The following is an 18,257-nucleotide window of genomic DNA, read 5'->3' on the forward strand; positions in this document are numbered from 1 at the left end:
GATCGTCGTCAGGCACAATGTGCCTCTCTCTCTCTCTCTCTCTCTCTCTCTCTCTCTCTCTCTCTCTCTCTCTTTCTTTCTCTCCCTCTCTCCCCTCCTCTCTCCCACCCTCGGTAGGTAGGTCCGCGAGCGCGTATACGCCGCGCGTGAGACTACCAACGAGCCTCCGATAAATACGAACCCCTCGAAACTCATTTGACAGGCTGACGGAGGACGAATGTTTGCATTCGATAACTCGGTAGCGTTTGACAGATAGACCAACTGTCCGAGGCGCAATCCATCGAAGCGGCCGCTGAATTAATCGATATGTAGACGAGCCCCGCGCACGCCGAGGCGCGTTCTCTCGCCCTCTCACTCGCGATGAGCATGTAAATGGATGTAGCTGGCGAAATATATTTTCTCTATCGGGGAACCTGCGAGCCTCCCCGTCGTTGGGCGAACAGAGAGAGAGAGAGAGAGAGAGAGAGAGAGAGAGAGAGAGAGAGAGAGAGAGAAGGGTAGCGACGAGATGTCGGGAATTGCCGTCGCCGGGCGCTTTTCATCAAAATCGAGCACCGAGCTCGACGGAAACTCGAGCGGAATTGATACTCCGTGGGAGGTCACGTTGATATTCGCGATATAGACGAAGTTGTTCTTCGCGAACGCGGAGGAACTTCGCCGAGACTTCGTTCCGCGCGTGTCGTCGTTGCGCAACGCTTCAAGTTCCGCCACTTTGTACGGTAACACGAGCCACCTCGTCGACTTTGCCGGAATGCGGCGAGAATTTCGTTGTGATCTATCCACCTATCGGCAAGGGATACCTGGTCGTCGAAATCCGAGAGAATTCGGGCGCGAGCATTCCACCGCGTGAAAAACGAGCCGAATGAACCTGCGAGTCATTCACGAGCGTGTGCGTTTTGTTTACAGTCGCGACGATGTCCCTCTATCTCTCTCTCTCTCTCTACATTTTCAGAATAAAATGCCACTGTGTCAAGCATAACCCCGTCTCTTTTCCAATCAATAAAACCGACTTCCTCTCGAGATGTCTGCTCGCAACTTGTGCTATTCTCCCATCACAATTTCCATTTACCGCTCGCGTACACGTGTTACGTAATCTTTTCGGTAGTTGAGACGCGCTTCTACGGGTAGTCACGGTTAATGGTAAACAGTAGGTAAAATCTCATACTACGTTAAACGCGCGCGTTCAAACCGTACATGCAATACCACCAATCGTTCTCCTCATTCGCATTCGAGCGTACGCGACTGACGTTTTAGAGGGATCTTATCACTCGCAAGACGAGCAAACGTAAAAAAATAACAACTCTTTGCACGAGTTTGTAATAAAATAAAATAAAAAATCAAGAAACTGAAAAGCAGGTCCAAGAACCAAGTCGCTGTTCCTCAGGCGTAATTGTATCGCAAAGAGTCGCATATTGCCGTTTAACAAATTCCGCACCTTCGGATTCTTTTTCAGCGTCAACGAAAAAAAGTCAATGGGCCGCGAACGCAAAAGCATGTCACCGTTAGATACATAAAAAAGTTAAGTACGAAAGAGGAAGCTGTGTGAAGAACGGTGATCCCTCGGAAAAACATCCTCGGCGCGGTACGGTCCGAAGCGCAAAACGACGGCGGCGGTACATCGTCCCCCCAAAAGCGCGCGGAGCGAAGAGCAAGCTTGCTACTATACTACTCACTGGCGAAGCGCGGGTCGTTGGTGGCCGGTGGCGCCGGTGCGTACCAGGGATGATGGTGCGACGATACCGCGTGGGACCGCATCGGGTCCGTGGCGGTGGTCGCGGCGCCGACGCCGGGCCCGGCGTGATGGTACGGCGAGAGTTCCGCGGCGCAGTATTGGTACTGCGACGTGAGCTGCATCGCGTAAGGATTGCCCATGGCGCTCATGCCGCCGCTGGTACCGCCGGCACTGCCGCCACCGCCGCCGCCGCCACCGGGGGCGGCCCCGTTGGCTACGGAAACCGGTCCGGGGGTGCTGCCGCCGGGCGTCGAGCCGCCGTGTAGCGGCGGGCTGCCGCTGCTCGCGCTCGAGCTACCGGTGTTACCACCTACCCGAGCGCCGCAAGCGTTCCCGTAAGGCGAGCCCTGGGGATGCGTGACGACCCCGACACCGACGGCGGCGGCTGCGGCGGCGAGCTCGAGCTTCCTGTAGGACTCCTCAATCGGCGACAGGATGTCGGTGACGCTGAAGGGGGTCGTGTGAGCGCCGGCGGCTTGGACGTGAGACGAGTGCTGCTTCGGCGACAGGCTCATCGCCAGGTCGATGCCATTGAGGTCCGACAGAAGGCCGGCCTGTTCCAGCTGCGACTGCTGCTGCTGCTGCTGTTGTTGTTGCTGCTGCTGCTGTTGCTGCTGGTGCTGGTGGTAGCTGGTAGCATTGCCGCCGTTGCCCTGGTTGCCGCCGCCGTTTCCGCCACCGCCGCCGCCGCCGCTGCCACCGCTCATTTCGGCGAGCCCGACGCCGTCGAAGTACTTGAAGCTCGCGCTTCGCGGAATGATGAGGCCGGCGCTAGCCGTAGCAACGGCGCGACAACATTCCGACGCTAGTGCTCTCCTCTCCCGTGCGACGACCGCGTACACTCACCGCGGTATTTACCGCGGTCGCCGAGAAATCGCGTCGTTCACACGTCGCCGATTCTTCTTCGGTTCACTACGTTCTCGCCTACGGGGGTACGATCGGTCACAACTGTCGAACACACCGGATTCAATCGTCGCTTCAACGTCGGAGTCTCACAGGTCCGTTTGCTAGCGGAAGGTCCCGGTAGGTACTCTCTCACCGCACACGACTGTCGTGCACACGCAGTGTCACTTGATTCGCCCGTCGACCCGCGACCGACGAGCGCGTCTCAAAATCCCGCCTCGGTAGAGGATTCTCCGTTTCTTTCACGAGCACCGAAGCTGCTCGGCCGCGCAGTCGACGCGAAGCTCATCCGCCTCGGGCCAGTGATCGTCCCCTGCTCTCATTCCGCGGCGATCATCTCGATGACGCTCTGACGCGCGCATAGTTCGCGAGTAATCCGCAAGTTCCTCCGACGCACTAGCACGAGAATCTCACTGACAGCAAGCGAGTGAAACGGCGGACATGAACGTTCGTCGTACTCGTCGACCTCGAGGTCGCTTTATCTGTTACCACACGCTCGTTTCACAGCCGCGGCGAACCGCCGGCACCGTCGACGGTGCGATTTCTTAAATCCATCTTCACGCGCTTGTTTCTCGCTATCTCTTTTCCGTGGTCTTCCAACGACGGTCTGGCAAAGACGAAGAATTCGGCACGCACCGAGCGGAAGAATCACAGCGGGGAATCGGCCGGCGGACGACTCGACTCCACTCGGCTCAACTGTCGGCTCTTGACTTATCCGTCGACACTGTTGGCGAGAAGAGAACAGTCGGTGTGTCTCGCTTCTTGTAGTCGCGTTTCACACCATGTATTCACACCTGAATTCACACGCACGCACAACGAAGCGCGAAGGGAACAAGGTCGTAGGGGATGCCGCGCGGCACCCACGGCGGTAACCTTACACACGTGGTCGAGGATAGTGGCCGGCCACAGCCGGCCGGCGGCCGACTGAAATCACTCGGGGGTCTTTGAGTCCTTGGATTCCGCCGATAGAGAGACGATGGTAAATGTACCACTCTACACTTCGCCTCCACCTTCGTCGAGGATACACTCTCTCTCTCTCTCTCGCTCTCTCTCTCTCTCTCTCTGTAGGAGAGGAGTCGCTCTCTATGGATGGATGGATAGATGGATGGATGGATGGATGGATGGATGGATGGATGGATGGATGGATGGATGGATGGATGGATGGCTGGTTGGATGGATAGCTGACTAGCTGGCTGGCTGGCTGACTGGCTGACGGGCTGACTGGCTGACTGGCTGACTGGCTGGCTAGCTGGCTAGCTGGCTAGCTGGCTAGCTGGCTGGCTGGCTGGCTAGCTGGCTGGCTGGCTGGCTGGCTGGTTCGGCTGGCTGGCTGGCTGGCTGGTTCGGCTGGCTGGCTGGCTGGCTGGCTGGCTGGCTGGTTTGCTGGCTGGCTGGCTGGCTGGCTGGCTGGCTGGTTGGGTGGCTGCCTGCCTTGCTGGCTGGATGGATGGATGAATGAATGGAGAGGACTTCTGTCGGGTACTCCTGGAGAGGTCCTCACGGCCGCTTAGACCCACTCGACCAGCGCTCGCCCGCTCGCGCTCGCGCTCGCACGCTCGCTCGCTTGCTCGCTCGCCCGCCCGGGCACAGGCCCCACAGCCTCTCGCGGAGAACCCGTACGACGACACGATGAGTGGAGTGCCCACTACGGAGAAGTGCCTGCTACCAAGAGTCGTGATGAGATGTCCCCTTTTGCGTGTGAGAGAAGGGTTTCCATACGCCGCGGAGAGGCGGAGGAGAGGCTGCGACGGGAGAAGTGGAGATGCAGAGGCCTCCGTACGGCCATTGGGCGAGTCTCGCCAATCGAGCGGCGCGACCATGCTGTCTCGTCGACGATTGGTGCGGCGCTTCGCCGTCGTCTATCGACGGAGTTGGCTCCCGCCGTTGCTCGTTGCCCCGTTGGAGCCTGGTTGATCGAGATGGAACATAGCGACCTATCCAAGCGAATGCTAGGTCGTGCCGCGAAGTCGTGGCGGCTGTTACATGGAAACGCAGCGCGACCGCCCAGCCCAGAGACCGCCCATCCGACATTATCCTCGTCATCGGATCCTGCGATGGAAGGACGGTCCGGGGGGCGGGGAAAAAGCGGCGAGAGAAAAATGTTGGTCGGCACACACGCGCCGAAATTCTCGCCGTGGCTCTCTCTCGTCAGCGACCGACGGTACCTACTTTTCGATCTGTGTCGGCTGTCACTGCTATCGCCAGCGAGCGCACGAATCCGTATCTCACAAGTCTTGGACTTTAGCTCTGAGTTTCTGTCACTACTGCCGTTGTTGCTGCTACTGTTGTTGCCGTTGCTGCTGTCGCCGCTACTGACACTACATACAGGATCCTCGTATATTCTCGGGACACCTGTCGTCGTCGTCGTCGTCGTCTTTCGTCTCGCCCGGCTAACCGGCGAACGCGTGCAAAATGGAACGTTACGTTCAGTGGTGTTGATTCAATCATCTGCCACGTGGGTGATTCTGGCGAGGTTCGCTTTGGTCGTAGTGTGCCCAATAGCGTATTCGGTCGTTAAACGCATTACCGCGCTGGTGAAGACTGGTGAATCGTCGGGAGCTCTTGATGACGATGTGCTTGAACAAAATATTGCCCGCGTCTCTAATATCTCACTCGAATATTATCGAAATTGACCGGCTAAATGCACCGTGCTCACCTGCTTGCCTGATTATCCTATGATCGATGAAAGTCACGGCATTTATCATCTTAACGAGTTTCGGGAAAATCGTATGATCGTCCTCATGATTTTCGTCTGCTCCGAGACGCATCGAAGAGAAACGCTTCGCGATCTTCTTGCTACTGACTTTATATTTGCATCCTTGACAGCCGCAGTTCAGTTCGTCAGCTATTAAGTACGTCTTGGTCTTGGTTGTATGCAAATTTATTCAGCTGCGGGATCATGAAAAAGAAAATATAAATGAGCACTTCGTGTGTTCAAAATTAGATCAGGCGTCGGTGACGCTTGCAGGTTCCGATTTAGGAATTTTTTGGTGGAACGCACATGTGTCCGGATATTACACGCGTATTAAAACACTGAATACTAAAAAATAATAATTTTGAACTTTTCAATGGACAGTCGCATGGTAAGGCGCGGATGTTTAAACACGACGCGTTAGCTTCGGAAATGTTTAAATCGAAATTGCAGGACATTGATGCCTTGGCATTTATTAAGCACAGGTTCACCGGAAGATTTAGATTTTGAATATTTTTCTCTCTTAGCGCGTTTCGAGACATCCAATAAGAATTCCGATATCCAATAAGAAAACCAATCATTTGAGATTTAGTCGGAAAGAACTGCTCTCATTGGACATCGGCTGTGTCGCGAAATGCCTCGAAGAAAGTGTTCAAATCATTTCGCATACTCGTGCATCATAACTGTTAATTATTGTTGAGAAAACAGCACGAGAACACTTCAAAGATCGCTTTTTCTTTTGTATGTGATTTTGTCTTATTGTATTATAAACGCTACTCCGATTGTACGATATTTGAGATATCGTTGCTGCTTTCCTCGAAAAATTATGACTAATGATAATTATTGAATGCTCTAACGTTATAAGTAATAGGCGTCCTTATCATTTGTTACGCTTAATTATCATCTGCACGTTATATCGCATTTGAACATGAACTTCCAATGTTACGGTTTGTATAATTCTTTAGATATTTTCTGTGTAAAAGCTGCTTGCTGCTTGCTGCAGGGATGTGTCCAAAATTTACTGATAATAAAAAAAGCTCATTCATTCCCGAAACATATACTTATCTGAGCTATAGCTCGAATACAAAATACAAAAATGGCTACAAACTGAAATAGAGAAGCATATGTTTATATAAACATTTTATTATTTTTAAGTCCCGAATTTGTCACTGCAGTGAGTTCTACATGTTGTAAAATACCATGTACATATAATTACAATAGATTGTTTATTAGGAAATTTTCAACGTTATCCTAATATCACTGCTTATCCAATCTTAACCCTTTATATTCTTTCAATTCTAGGCAGGATCGGGAAGTAACATATTAGCTATTGTATGTCGTTATCCTTATACATCGTTATCCTTATATGTTATTTTGTTTCAGTATGGATTTCGTTTATAATATTTATAACGATAACGATATAATTATTATATAATTATTAACCTATTACACTTCTCGGTAATGAATATGATTGTTACTTCCTATATATGTAGAATATATACAAACGAGTTGGGCGATAACGAATCGTAAGAAAATCGTAAGATTATTAGAATTTTACGAAAAAGTAACGAAATCGTAATTACCCGTTGCTTTTCGAATCAAAATAACGGCAATAAACTGCAGCTTTGAAAACAAGTAATGGTAACGAGTATCATTTTTTTTCTTGAATAATGAATAATAATAACAAGTTACTTGGCTTCAAAAGCCAATTTACTAACCTAACCTTATTAGAAACATTGACTTTAATGTGAAACGAATTTCAAAGAGAGCAACTTGAGAAATAATTACGTCTATATGAGTAATTAAGTACTGAGGAATGAAGATTGCGAATTAGAGATTAGAATATGAAGAATATGATTTGTTAATCTTACGATAAATTTCAATCTTGTCTCATTTTTGTCCTGTTTAATCAAGTTCCATCAAGTTCGAATCTTCAGTATGCAATTTTCTCCAATTGCGGCCTTGTCTACAATACGTGTTGTAAGCTGTAAGCCGTAAGAACTGACCAATTATAGCCGATTATTTTTGTAATAATCGACTGTGATTCGCCAATTCTTACGGCTTACAACTTACGACACGTATTGTAGACCAGACCTGAGTTCCAGACAAACTTGTAGATTTTCTAAGAGCTCTTCTCGATGCGCCCTCTGAAGAAATGGACAAATACTCATCAGCCATATCCACTTCTTGACGCAATCGGTTACATTAAAATGTTTAGTCCATGTGTGTGTGTGTGTTTATGGTAAAATAAAAAAACGACCAATATTTCAAATATATATGAAAAAATCCATTGCATACTAATCTTCTAACCTTGGGAAAAATTATAAAATTAATACTTTATTATACACTGAACCAGATATTTTTACCTATTGGTGCCGTGATTAAAATATGTCTAACAACGTATTATAATTGTTTATTTTACATGTCTAAATATCGCGAATCCTTACTAGTTGTATTCTACAATTATCAATAATTATTTTAATAATTCACTTCATCGTGATCTCTATTATCGTGGAGCGTGCCAATCGACGTCGCGCAGATTGCTCGGTGCAACCAGGTGCAACTTCAATGGCCGAATAAACGTTGCTGCCGTTGAGCTGTTACTGATGTTATTAAACTGGCATAGAAGGAGCAAACATGATAGGCAAGCAGAATCAACCGGTTGACGATGAAGACAATCAGTCACGAATAAAATTGATAGCGAACAAGCGGAAGTCGTTGGAGGAGAGAACCGCTCAGGTATCGCACATTTGTCATTATTCTCAAAGTTACTATTTCGCGTAGGTAAGCTCACCTGAGTTTACTTCCATGTTAGTTATGTTAAGTTGATTGTTTTTCGCTGTATATTGAGCGTTGTCAATGTTACTACGATTTCCAAACTTACATATGATTTGCAGCAAGGTTAAAAATTAAATTTCTCAAAAACTAAATTCTCTTTTCTGTAAATTCCTATTGTTTTGAAAAGTTAAACATTGCACATTATTCATGAGCTTCGTTATTGAAATTAAGAAATGGATAAAGAGCAGAGATAATCAATTTAGCTTCTGTAGTCTTATTTATAAAAAATCCTAGAAAATTGTATCGTTATATACTTGTGGGAATCTATTTTCTAGAATATTGAATAAATCATGGTTTAAGAATGACTCTCCCAGTATATACTGTAACATATATAATTATGCACATCTTGTATGTCTAATTCCTTTTTTTGTTATAAAAGCCACTTTTATCGTATAAGAACAATTATCATTATATAAGATGTAACAACTATAGAAAGTAAACTTTATTTTTAAATTAAAATTGAAGCAAATGAATATGGTGCGCAATTCATTATATATAAAAGAAATTTTTAGTAAGAAGTTAAATATATTGTCATTATAGGTGACTCTTATTTTTGACAAATTAACGATGTTGCTTTATATAATATATAACTAACAAAGAAATATGTGCAAATAGTAAGATGAATAAATTTTTGAATTATTGATAATGTTTACAACCAATAGCGAGGTTTTTGAGAATACCGTACTATTGTGAAATCCTTTTCATATTTATGATATAAAACCACAATAAAGGAATATAATTCTTAGATTCAGGCAGAGATTAAAAGCTGCTTCAAGGAGCTAACAGAGACTCTACAGTCCAGAGAAAAACAATTGCTGCGTCAGGCAGAAGCTATTCACAGACAACAACTCTCACTGGTAGAAACATCGCTGGACTTTCTGCCATCTTCGATAGCAGTCTTGAATGATAAAAATGAGCTGGAAGAGCAAATACGTCGGTTTGGTAATATCGAGATACACGGAGTAAATGGTATTACAGTGAAAGACGTGGAGCCGTACAAAGTCGCAGACTATCAGGATGCTAACAAGGATCACGTCAGTTTCGACAAGTCGATCACATGCCAAAAGATGCAAGATCACTTGAGGCTTCCGCGTTGCAAAGACTTCGTGTCTGATTACAAAACTTTACGTATCTCGAGCTTTTCACCCACTTTTCTAATCGAGAATCATCTGCGAGACGCACGAAATGTGAAAAACAACGCGTTATTGCATCTCAACGACACCGTATCCTTGTCAGAATGCTCACCGTTTTTGATCATAAAACGTAAACTCGGCTTAACACACGTGTCCTTGGACGGCTTGCACGCCTTCGACAGGGCATATCCGCGGAATATACGATCTTTTGAAATATCCTCAGATTTGTGTGAGCTGCAAGATTTGGCAAATGAAACAACAGAAGACGATTTGCAAGAAATCGATAAAGAAGTCACGAGTCAGGATGACGGCGAAGTGATTATCGAATATCCGAAAGAGCGGGAGAAGGACCATGAACATCCAATGCAGGTGCAACAATGGCTACGACAGATTCTCGCGGAGACTGAAATAGAACCCGCGATTCACGAAATCGGACAGTTTTCGGAGATATCCAACGCAAAGCTCTGCAATGAGCTGTAATAGCATTCGCCGGCGTTTTGATTGGGGGCCAAAGTTTCCAAAGCCATGGAAAGTGAAACCGAGAAGGCTGATCTACCTTAGACTTACACATACTGAATATTTTTAATTTATACGACTTTTACGTAAAGTCGACCGAATGATGCGATATTCCTTTTCGTAATCAAAGAAAAACGCAAGAAAAGATTGATCACGACAAAGTGAGAGAAAGAGAAAAAAGGGAGAGAGGGAGTACAAGAAAAAAATTTATTGTGCACATCGATTGCGATAAACTTCAGTATTTCGGCGACAGATGCACCCATCATGGTATTCTTTGTTTTATACAAGAAATGTGTTCGTCGTTCACGAAATATCGAACAAGTCGATTAGTGCCCTTTCGAAAAAGTGTTGCTTAAAATGTCCGAATTATACAATTTATAAGACTGTTTATTCTCTACTAAAAAATCGCGTATTTATTGTATCGTAATTATAAGTTTTCAGTTTATAATGCCTGCTGTCCTCTGCAATTGATCATTGTTAGCTGAGTGGTGGAATTTAACATATGATACAACGTTTTACCAATCTTGACAGCAGACAAAAGCACGATAATATGACAGGTCTTTTTTTTCTGAGGAATAAAATTGACGATTGTACATTGTTGTAAATAATTGAACAATCTTATTCATTGTCACATCGCAATTTCGACTTTTCTCTGCACTATATATGATTAGATTGTGCGTATGCATATATTTATCGATTAATATTATAATCGATTGATTTATTGAGAGTGCTCAGTTATCAAGGATATATTATCAAAGCTCCATTAATTACCCATATTAGACAGGAGCGATTTAGGTTTTGTTTGTACGTTTTACTATCTCACACCTGCTTTAAACAGATTACGTTAAAAACGTTTTTTTTGTATATCGCTTTTTAATACTGTGAGAAGATATTTAATAAATTAATACCGTTTGTAAAATTGCGCAAGAAGTTAAAAGATGAGTGGATAAATATTTTTCGTTATTTCGATCGTTATTTCAATTTATTCATATCTGCATACGAGATTTATTTGTTTTGTTGATTTCCTCTTAACCCTAAACCGTATAAGTACGACGCATGAGCTTTGATATTGACACAGCGAAGTGCACGATTCTTTCAAGTTTCGCTTTTAACGATTTCCTTCGAACAATAACATTAAGTTTTCATTTTTATCAACATGACGAATCTATTAGAATAATATTGAGATTTCGCTACAATTTGTATATAAATTTAGTATACCGATATGTACGCAAATATTTTATACTGTTTAGGGTCAATCGAGTTGTACGTATGTATCTTTATTTGTCGATCACTTCATCGTGATTGTTCAAATCAGAGAAAAGAATCGTTTGCTAGAAAAATAATTTATCCTGACAAAACTCTCACTGTTCTTACATCGAGCCTTACAATACAAAGTATATGTATAGTACATGCGACGTATATATATTATATATATATATATATATACACATGCACATATACATACACATCGCATAGATATTTCGATACACGAGCTAGCGTAGACAAATAGATCGGCTGTAACATGCCAAGTAACATCACGGGTATATTATTGCTGTTAATTTTTTAAGACAAAACGAGAACAATTCTAAATGTAAAATGATTGAAAAACTATAAACAGTCCGTATAATAAACAATTCAGAAGTTCTGATAAAGAATTAATAAGAATTAACAATAAAAACTACTCACTCTTTAGTAGTCAAGTAAAAAGGAATATATCTTGAAATACTAAATTTTTCGTTTAAAACTTCCAAAGAAAAAAACGAAAAATATAGTACCTTATTGTACTTTATGCAACGATTATTTGAAACAATGTAATTGTTATAAGATACATTTTGCATACAATATGATATTCGTGATATCGAGATAGCGATGGAGGAAGTCGAGTTCTATAGTAATTTAAGAAACATAGAAAGTGATCTATTAGATACGCTAGTCGCGTATCTAATAGATAAAATTTGGATAGAAATAATTATATAATTCACATTAACATCAATTCATATTAATTATTGTAAAATTAATCCTACCTTTATAAGTAGGATAATCAACTACGAATTTCATAATCTTTGTGCTGATAAGCATTAAAACGTTTATTACTTAGTGACACTAAATATACTTTCACATTATTGAGAAAAAATATTTTTTCATCTACAGTAGAAATACCTATTTGTACGTAATAAAAACGCTTTTTTGTAAATAATCATTATGCCGTCAGTATTCCATTTGAGTTACTGAATTCAAGTTATATTTGTCACGAGAAATTATTTTTTTTTAGTCTTGCAAGTGAAAGAAAAAGTTTACTTATGCCAAAACAGCTTTTATTATACATAACACCATACTTCTATATTGTCAGTGCTCATCACTTTGGACTTATCCTCCAACACTGTCGTTTTCATTCATCGGTTCAATCATAAAAACAGATTCTTTCAAAAATATAAGATATAACGAGAGGAAACGCACGCGGATTACTTAATTGTGTTTTAAAATAAATTGGATTCATATGATAGTTTGATTCGCCTCGCTCAGGAACTAATTTCGTTAATTAACAAAGCTAAACTAGGAAATAGTTTGGGTCATAAGAGGGGTAGTAGACTGTGAGGAGGCTGCTTTGGCATGGCACTCCAGGTTCTGCCTGAATATCTTTTACTCCATCATTTCGGTGAGACTTGGTAGAAAATCCAGTCCTCGAAGAAGGATGGGACGAAGGCACGATCCTTCGTGAATGTCACGGGCACGCACAATTGCGACAGGACTTCTTCGTACATTTTCAAGGACTCTGGACAGGACGCACCGTTTCCCTATATTTAAACAAAATATGTCAAGAATTTTTATATATGAATTTATATGAATTATAAAATTTCCAAGTACTGGTTAATCGTCTTACATATTGCTTGCAGTTGAGTTAAAAGCACTTAAAATTGCATGACACTTGAAAATGAAGATACTTACGTGCGTCATATATTTGCCAGTGGGTTTCAATACTTTCATGGAGGAATTGAGAATTAGTCTAATGAAGTCCCAGGCATCACCATGTGGCGTTGTGCTAATAGGAATATCCGTCAAGTCGCCGAAGACATAATCGAACTGGCGGCCTTCTTCGATCATATGTGCCAATGCTTTCACGCAATCGCCGACTATTATCTGTAAAGTATCAACGTATTTATCAGCTTAAGATTTCGAGAATTTGCGAGAATTATCATATCACGAACTCTTTCATTCTGTAACTTAAAAATTCAGATCAAGTTTCCGAAATTTATGAAAGAAAAAAAAAATAAAGAGAACCATTTGAATCAGAATCAGAAATTTAAGTCATTGTTCGAAGATTCCAAAGTAAGCCTTACCTCATAATTATCGCCCTTTCTTTTGTCCAGGCAATCACCACATATGGTTCGCATATGCTGACTACAAGCTTTCATGACGATGTCATCGATCTGCAAAGAGACAAAAGAAACGGACATATTACATTGTCTAGTTTTAGAAAATTTAAAAATTTTAAAAATTTTACAGCATGTTATTCATCGGTTTACTCACTTCGAGCATCGTGATGAACTTCGGCTTTTCCTTCAGCAATTCCCACAACAAGCCGCCGTCACCACCGCCGAGTATGACTATCTCCTTGCCGGCATAGTTCTCTTTGCCGCGTTGCATCAGCGTTTCTGTGTATATGAGATCCGCCTCGGACATATCTGTGAAAAGATGTATCTCCGGTAAATTATGAATTGGTGGGAGAAATCAGAACGTAATGCGGCTTACTCTGTAGCTCGTCCAACACCAGCAAATTGCCCAGTGACTTGGAGTGCACGATTTGTACCTTTTGGTATGGCGACCTAGCCTCGAACACGAGCTTATCGATGTCATACTCCAGCAGCCGTTCGTCTTGAATAAGGGCAATCTTTATTGGCAATACTTGTCATCGATCCGTGATAACATTAACTTAAAGCATGCTTCGATACATAGAGAACATTGCGAATAAGAATAATAATCATAATCATAACGAAAAAAAAAAGAAAAAAAAAAAAGAAAAAACAGGGAGGTGTCGCAAGGCAAAGCTCATAAACACGCATGGGAACGTTAGCATCATAACCAGACGGAAAAAAATGTGAAGGTATTGAGAGAGATGCTATTTGAAAACTGAGTGTTTCGTCATGCAAGAACAAGACACACGATGTCTTCGGGTTTAACGCGAAGAGACACGATGGACGTTCCAGACTTGAACCGAGCCGAGCACTGATTCTCGTGTGGATATTACTGGCGAGAAAGAGGTGTCTAGAATCAGAAATCGCCAAGCCTAAACTTTACAAGCTTCAAATATGAAATTATACATTTCGAAATCAATCTTAAATGGTGTGTGTGGCTTGATGAGTTTTGATCTTAAACGCCTCAAATGTTCAAACATTTCTAAAACGCTGCTTGTCCGCGCAACATATGTTTTTCTTCTTTACGTTTCTTTTCTCTTTTCGTATCTGACTTCTTTTCGTAAAGAACAAGAGCGAGGCGTGAGGACATTTACAATTACAAATATTTAAGAGAATCGATGTATAATACTATGGATTTTTTTTTTTCGACCGAGTCCCTTAAGTACAAGCAGTTTGTCTCGTAAGTACGGCCACGTTTTGGCCTGGTCCGTAAACATAATTATAAATAAAAACTCACCGGCGGTAGGATAGTATCTCTCAAAGGGTCCACCGCGTTTAATCGGGGTAAGTGTGTGCGACCGTGTAGCGGTTGCCGCTGCCTGCAACGCCGTCTCCAATTCTTTTGCCAACTACCACGACCGGCCATCATCATCATGATCATCGTCATTGTCATCGCCGTCATCATCATGATTATCATTTATCATCATCATCATTATGATCATCGTCATCGTCCATCATTATTATCATCCGTTATTATATTTATATCATTGATCATAGATCATCATCATTATCATCATCATTATCATCATCATCATCATCACCATTATCATCATCATCAAGCCGAACCAACGAATGAACAGAACAAAGGCACTATCTTGTAAAACGGAATCGCTACGCTCCTTGCTGTTAAGGAAGCTAAAAAAAGGTGTCGAGATCTGGCAAGCCATGATATATGGCAAGGGCTTATTTTCGTCCAACAAAATGATACCGTAACAAGCGGTAAAACGTAATTATACAATAACGATAAAAAAAGGCAATTGTGTGTGTATGTGTGTTCAGTAACTATCCGCATGATTTTTTTATACTTCCGATGATTTAAAGAAAAAGTTGTACGTAAGTTGAACGAACGCTCATCTGCTTCATGCAGGCTACAACTTGTAATAAGAAAATTAGAAAGTTTTCTTCATAAAAAAATCAAGGTCAGCTTGGATCTTTTTAATGGCACCGTGTAATCTTTTTTACATAATACTATAGAGGACTTCAAGACGAATTTAACATACTATTATAAATGTCACTTTTATTATATATATATGTCTATATGTATATGTATAAGAAAAATGTGTATGTGTGTGACGCTATTATTGAGCCGTACGACTAAAAGTGTAACGACCTGAAGACAATATAAATCTAAGAATCCAATGATCTCGGCATTTGATGGTTTATGAATATAAAATCGAGAAAGACGATAAAGACGAGCACACAGTGGAAATAAAGTCTCTCAAATTGCTTCACGATTGTAAGTGTAGAAAATAAAAAGGCTCCGTGATCATAATAAATTGTGACAAGCGCAATGGAACTCAAAGCTAGATGCAGTTTTTAGGAAAATATGTATGAACAACATATTGAACCGTTATCAAAGAGCCTTAAACATTGTCAAAAAATGTTAGACATTTTAGCCCATTTTGCACATTTTTAATGATTTAGAAAAGTTGCTTATATGTTTGTAATAATCTGTTTTTATTGCCTTTCAGTATTGAAGCTATCCCTCAAATGAGCATCTCTGACAATAAAACATGACAAGTAATATTCTTAAAAACTTTTACTCGTACAGCCAGAAAAGGCAAGAGAACAGTTGTAGACATAGAAATATATATATATATATAAATATATATATGCTCGAGAATATTATGTATTTAAATAAATAGTTAAAATCTTTTTATGAACAAATCGAGTGCTGGATAGAAAGTCTGGACTGAAAACGTAACAGTGCTGGGAGAAAATTAAGTCAGCATTCCTGGCAAGCGGCCTACCCTAAATATCTATTAGTGACAGTCAATAGCGTTTGTAATTCTATGCCAAATATTCCACGATATAAATCTACAAGTATGTAAATATATGTAGATATGTGTTAGGAGAAGTAAACGAGGAACAAAATCTAATTGAGGGAAAGCATTTTCTACCTGATAGCGTCAGATAGAGGTCATATATGGTTCCTCGTCTTACTGGTGGTAAACGTTTGCTGCGCTGGCTGTTCAAAGCCATGGCAACATCAGCTTCCAAGTATCGCCACTGCTACAACGTTCTGTCAGTTATGCCATATTTCTCGTTTCCGTTATAAAAAATGCCTATATTCTATTATTTCGCGTTTTTAATTTAGCTTTCAATTTAGTTTGAGTTGACTTATTTTGTTCCGCAACAAATCGATTTGTTCAATAATAATTGTTCAAGTTTATTATTATGAATTTCTAAGTAGGAATCTGTGTTTCCTATGTCTTTCTCTCTAATTTATAGAGAAATTCCTACAATTTGCTTCCTATCTTTTCTCTTTATATTTTCCTAAAGGGATTTTAATAATTATGGAATTTCAGCCTAAGAGAACATGTCAAGCTTTTCGTTGGTGTCTGGTTTTGATTGTTGCAAAAAAAAAGACAAAGAAATGAATATTTTTTATCGCTTAGCAGATTTTCTACAAACATGGAGCATCCTACCTCAAAAGTCAAGAGTGCTTCCTCGTCATCCTGTTTGTAATACTCGATGTTTAAGGTAATCAGACCTTCTGTGTATCCTCTGACAGTGATCAGACTACCTCTGGGTCCAGTGTATAAAACAAGCAAACTGCCATCAATATTGGATTCTGTTAATGGCTTAAGACCAGTAAAATGTTCCGCCAATACATTGGAAATTGCTGATTTTAAATTTGATCGCTTCTCTACATCAGCAATCATGCTACCAGATACTGTAAAGTCCAGAAGTACTGTATGGGCCACCATAGTTTCTGCAAGTATTGATATGTTCACTCTTTTGTTAACATAGAATATATGAGTTATATTGCAGGTGTTATCAAGATGTGTTTTATCTTTATGCTTTGCATATATCTTATCTTATCACAAAGATGCACAGGCTCATATCCTCCTAATGTGAAATCTACATTCTTTCTTGTTACATATTCTTTGTGTATTATGTCGTAAACGTTTCAATGGGAGACGTAACGCTTACATGTAGATGCCGAACCGGTAAAATTTTGCTAAGTTTAGATTTGGGCGCATGGCATGCGATAATGATCTTTGCGTTTATTAGAAAATAAATTAAACAAAATAAATTAACGATCTGAACCGGGTCTTATCTCACATATCAATGGTATCATAAGTAGAATTCAAAATTGCTACAGTAGCATGTTACAGTTAAGAAAATCACGATAGTGAAACGTGCTTGATAACGGTTATACCAGAGAGAGGAGAGAAAACATTACATAATTCTTCGAAAAATATTACGTAATTACTGTCGCAAAGGGAATAACAATAATTAATTGATCGGTTAGGTAAAAAATTGATATATGATTGACAAACCGGCGATCATCCGTTTGTTTATACTCACTTGTAATTATGCAATAATATTTATCATACGATCAGAACTCAAGCACCGACGAGATATTAACAAAGACCGTTGGTCTTATGGGATTCACAATTTCAGAAAAATTTTGTGCTGTGCGCTAGTGTCCTCTGAGGAATATCATGGCTGGAGTATGAAGCTGTAGCTCGAAATAACCATAGATGATAAATTCCGATCTACAATGGTAATTTAACTAATCGCAGTCGGTTATTTTCTTCACATTCGACTGTGATTGGTTAAATCGACTGCAGCACCTGTTCAAATTAAATTTTTTTTCGCCGAATAGTCGTTTTAAAATGCCGTCTTTAAGCAGAGAGAAACCTGAAAGCGGCCAACACAGCATTTTCTGCAACACCGACTTTCCGCACTGGGAAAGGACGCCATCTGCATCCATTTTGAGAGGGGAATTACGATGCTACACCCACTTTCAGGTCTCGGTGGTAAAATCTGCATGTGGAAGCCCGTGCTACATTCACTTTCAGGCGGTTTATGTCCATGCTGCAACCACAGTTGCCATCTTTATGCCAGACTATGTCCGGAGGTCTAAAAAGAGCGGGAGGGGGGAAAGGGAAGGAGCAGGAAAAATAAAAGTACGTATTAAATATTAAATCTTCGAATACATGTTGCCGTATAAAAGTCTCCTGTATAATAAACAATTTGACACGTCTGGAGACGCATGATGTATCGTTGCCCGCGTCCCA

The 18,257-nt window shown here is 41.6% G+C and overlaps 3 protein-coding genes across 6 annotated transcripts in view; 1 reads left to right on the forward strand and 2 right to left on the reverse strand.

Moving 5' to 3' along the window:
* The window catches only part of LOC105184280 (homeobox protein Nkx-2.4), a 32,754-nt gene extending 28,982 nt beyond the window's left edge, over nt 1-3,772 (reverse strand). Inside the window, exon 1 of the mRNA XM_025306229.1 lies at nt 1,674-3,772. Within this exon, the coding sequence (XP_025162014.1) occupies nt 1,674-2,439 (766 nt within the window). The 5' untranslated portion in view covers nt 2,440-3,772. The remainder of the gene's footprint in view (nt 1-1,673) is intronic.
* A 3,779-nt stretch (nt 3,773-7,551) lies between these two features.
* Nucleotides 7,552-10,183, forward strand: LOC105184219 (uncharacterized). Its single transcript, XM_011142855.3, has 3 exons — nt 7,552-7,569; nt 7,845-8,066; nt 8,912-10,183. Exons 2-3 carry the CDS (start codon nt 7,965-7,967, stop codon nt 9,776-9,778), a joined length of 969 nt encoding a protein of 322 aa, XP_011141157.1. The 5' UTR covers nt 7,552-7,569; nt 7,845-7,964; the 3' UTR covers nt 9,779-10,183.
* Sms (spermine synthase) lies at nt 10,008-17,852 on the reverse strand. Of its 4 annotated transcripts, none has more exons than XM_019841911.2 (8): nt 17,542-17,852; nt 16,656-16,942; nt 16,128-16,236; nt 13,565-13,687; nt 13,343-13,497; nt 13,153-13,242; nt 12,761-12,952; nt 10,008-12,609 (listed from the first exon to the last, which is right to left on the reverse strand). In XM_019841911.2, exons 2-8 carry the CDS (start codon nt 16,935-16,937, stop codon nt 12,463-12,465), a joined length of 1,098 nt encoding a protein of 365 aa, XP_019697470.1. In that variant the 5' UTR covers nt 16,938-16,942; nt 17,542-17,852; the 3' UTR covers nt 10,008-12,462. The 4 variants fall into 4 exon arrangements, with proteins under 4 accessions (XP_019697470.1, XP_011141160.1, XP_011141159.1 ...); XM_011142858.3 differs by having other exon boundaries at nt 16,128-16,239; XM_011142857.3 differs by lacking the exon at nt 16,128-16,236 and adding an exon at nt 14,465-14,576 and having other exon boundaries at nt 17,542-17,849.
* Between the last annotated feature and the right edge of the window lie 405 nt (nt 17,853-18,257).

This window comes from Harpegnathos saltator, unplaced genomic scaffold (genome assembly GCF_003227715.2).
Source record: "Harpegnathos saltator strain DR-91 unplaced genomic scaffold, Hsal_v8.6 scaffold772, whole genome shotgun sequence".
Classification (NCBI taxonomy): domain Eukaryota; kingdom Metazoa; phylum Arthropoda; class Insecta; order Hymenoptera; family Formicidae; genus Harpegnathos; species Harpegnathos saltator.

Bases quoted from the DNA above. Each gene is read 5' to 3' on its own strand.
- Sms (XM_011142858.3), bottom strand. From the start codon at position 16,937: ATGGTGGCCCATACAGTACTTCTGGACTTTACAGTATCTGGTAGCATG. The intron at 13,688-16,127 runs GTAGAAAATGCT...CCCTTATTCAAG, and splicing joins CCTCTATCTGACGCTATCAG to ACGAACGGCTGCTGGAGTAT. The intron at 12,610-12,760 runs GTAAGTATCTTC...GTTTAAATATAG, and splicing joins CTGGCAAATATATGACGCAC to GGAAACGGTGCGTCCTGTCC.
- LOC105184219 (XM_011142855.3), top strand. From the start codon at position 7,965: ATGATAGGCAAGCAGAATCAACCGGTTGACGATGAAGACAATCAGTCA. The intron at 8,067-8,911 runs GTATCGCACATT...TATAATTCTTAG, and splicing joins TGGAGGAGAGAACCGCTCAG to ATTCAGGCAGAGATTAAAAG.